Consider the following 2,767-nt stretch of genomic DNA (forward strand, 5'->3'; position numbering starts at 1 on the left):
TCATTTAACCATAAAATATACTGAATCCATCCAGTTGCGGCCCGAATAGCTCAGTGGTAACGTCTCTGACTGTGAAGCTGGGTGACACGGGATCGAATCCGCCAGGGAGCATCAGTTCCCTCAAGATTACAGGTACACCTTGCTGACGAGTGCCAAGTAGCACGAAACCCGGGTCCAGGGTTTCCTGTTGACCACCTCCAACCACCATCTTACTAAGAAAATGTACCCAATCACAATCGACATGCTATTCTTTCTAAATTTTACTAAAAGAACACTAGCAGTGATAATACGCCCTACAGTCCAATAAGTAGTAAAACATTTCCATTGAACATGGGATTTTAATTCGGATTCAAATTGAAACTATTTCCTTTTTACATCATAAAGACATTTGGTTAACTCACATACGTATAAACTATCCACGGATGTATAGGTGGCTCTGTTTCATGATAAGCCCGCTCACCTAACCATAATAACAGACAAACTGACTGGAAGAGACTGATTCGAGCTAATAAATAGTGTGCACACCGAATTCGAAATGAAAAATAATTGAATGGCATTTCAATTAGTTATCCAATCAGGATTTCCTGTTATGAATAGATAAGTTTTCACAGCTGAAAAAGAAAACAGTTATAAATGAAGCCAACACTGCGGTGTTCGTCTGATATACACCGACTAGTCTAGTTATTTGATGTTAAAAGCAGTTCAAATTATGATATGTCATTCTTAAGGTTGGAAGGTTAAACCCTGTTGATCTCATTTCTGTTTGGGATCTGAGTAGTGCATCTCATCCATGTTCATCACAAAGCTAGTTTCATAAGCTTTTATGTCATTAATAATTGTAATGCAATTTTCTATGACTAGTGGTACCATGCTACTTTAATATTCCAGTGTCTTTATTACTAATATACTTGAGACGTATACTTATAGCTATGAATGATAGAGTGCACTCGATAGGTCAGCGAACCTGGTGAAATTCTAATTTATGATGGGTAAGGGAACAACCCATTTCCATCTGAAAGTATATACAGGCGTCAGCATGATGAGAAAACAACTGCCATAAGAATATAACCTTAATATTACTTTTCTGCTTTGTGAATAGAAATATCCCATGAAAGGTTTAGAAATCGTATCTTCGCATATTCGTTTAAGTTTGTGCTTTCAGATAGACAGCTTATTGAAATAAAAACGTTAATATCATAAAACTAGATAATAATATAGATAAGTTCCATATACGTGGGTGAACTGTTAGCTCTGTTGTAAAATACCACCATCAAGTATCTGTTCTTAAGACTTATATCCTCGCAACCGTTAAACGTTCTGATTTGCCCGTTGTTTCGAAATTATAAGGCTTTTCGTTCAGACTATACTTAGTTATTAGATTCAGATCAACTTTTTTCTAAAGCACAAGATATACATACAGTATACAGGTATACTGTACAGTAAGAATTAGGACATAAATAAAAGTCACACGGTACCTAAATTAATCGTAGTCGCTTCAATAAATTACGTTCACGAAAACTGACTAAGGCTTACATATCTCAAGAGGGCGGATTGGTGGTGTTTAAATAAATACTGCCATCACACCTCTGTACGGTGAACAGTACGACTTCGCCCTCGGATCTTGGGTTTCCTGCTTTTAGTCTTACCGCTCTTCAGTCGACCTGCCTGGCATATTGGGACCTTGGTGGATGATTGTTCCAGATAGTATATCCCACTTCGTTCATCACGATAGACAAGCCTAACCCCTATGTTAAGGTAGCAGCAACTGCGTTACAAAATTTTTTCGATGTATGTAACAATAAAATACGAACTAAATTGATGTTATCCTCTTTGATGCTCTTTTGATGTATTATATTGCCAGTTAGTACATTCCCGGGATCATCTTACTGTATTAATAAATAGCGCTTCAAGGCTGAGGAGTAATCAATTTTTTGGGGATTCAGGGTTCGGATTCTGAATATTTATGCCTCTTACTTACATAGTTACCTGATCCTGTGATTTGAAAATTAACAGTGTGTGTCTTATGCAGAAACTTGAAAATTTGGCGACCATCCGCGAAACTTGGATAAACCGCCTAACAACCTTGAAATATGTAGCCGACCAGTGGAGCAAATAAAGAATTCTAAGGAATTGACATATACAATAACAAATACGTGGTTAATGTTCATCACATTATGGACATTGTCACTAGACATAACGTATACGGACGAAGTAATAAGAATCTAGTTTGAAGTTCATCCACTCTTACAGCTACCAAGCATTCTAGTAATATTGCTGATATTTGTTTGTAATGAAGACATTAATAATTCACACGTATTGGTTCACTATTCATGTTAAAACTGTCCAGCAACTGCAGTTGCGTTATTTCATACCACAAATCGTTCCATTACTATATAGATCACGTTGGCTATCTTGTTTGCAGTCGTCCATAAAATTTGCTTACTCCCCAAGGTCAATTCATGTTGTTTCTGAGTTTCTGAATTTTTGGGAATGTCGTCGTGAATTCCTCATTCTGGAAGGCAACAAAATTTGGGATCTGCCAAATGCTAAATTAAGGACTGTGATCAACTCACCTCTGGTTCTACCATATGACAAGGGAAATAAGTTTCATCCAGTCAATTACTCGTCATTCAACGCTTTTGATATTCTTGGTCTCAGCCTGGCCGTGTTATTTTTAGACAGTTTAACAATACACTGTCTTGTTTCAGTCAGGAGTCAGGCATTTGTATGAGATACTCAAGTGTTAGTCGAAAGGACTCTGTATACA

General features: G+C 37.1%; 1 protein-coding gene across 1 annotated transcript in view; it reads right to left on the reverse strand.

The window, feature by feature from the left end:
* Smp_089650 (hypothetical protein) overlaps positions 1–2,036 on the reverse strand; it is a gene marked incomplete at its 3' end in the record, with an annotated part of 8,039 nt that extends 6,003 nt beyond the window's left edge. Inside the window, exons 1-2 of the mRNA XM_018792974.1 lie at positions 1,979–2,036; positions 402–611 (exon numbers count right to left, since the gene is read on the reverse strand). Coding sequence (XP_018647533.1) covers positions 402–557 — 156 coding nt within the window. The 5' untranslated portion in view covers positions 558–611; positions 1,979–2,036. The remainder of the gene's footprint in view (positions 1–401; positions 612–1,978) is intronic.
* Positions 2,037–2,767: the final 731 nt, after the last annotated feature.

The sequence above is a fragment of the Schistosoma mansoni genome, chromosome 1 (assembly GCF_000237925.1).
Source record: "Schistosoma mansoni strain Puerto Rico chromosome 1, complete genome".
In the NCBI taxonomy this organism is placed as follows: domain Eukaryota; kingdom Metazoa; phylum Platyhelminthes; class Trematoda; order Strigeidida; family Schistosomatidae; genus Schistosoma; species Schistosoma mansoni.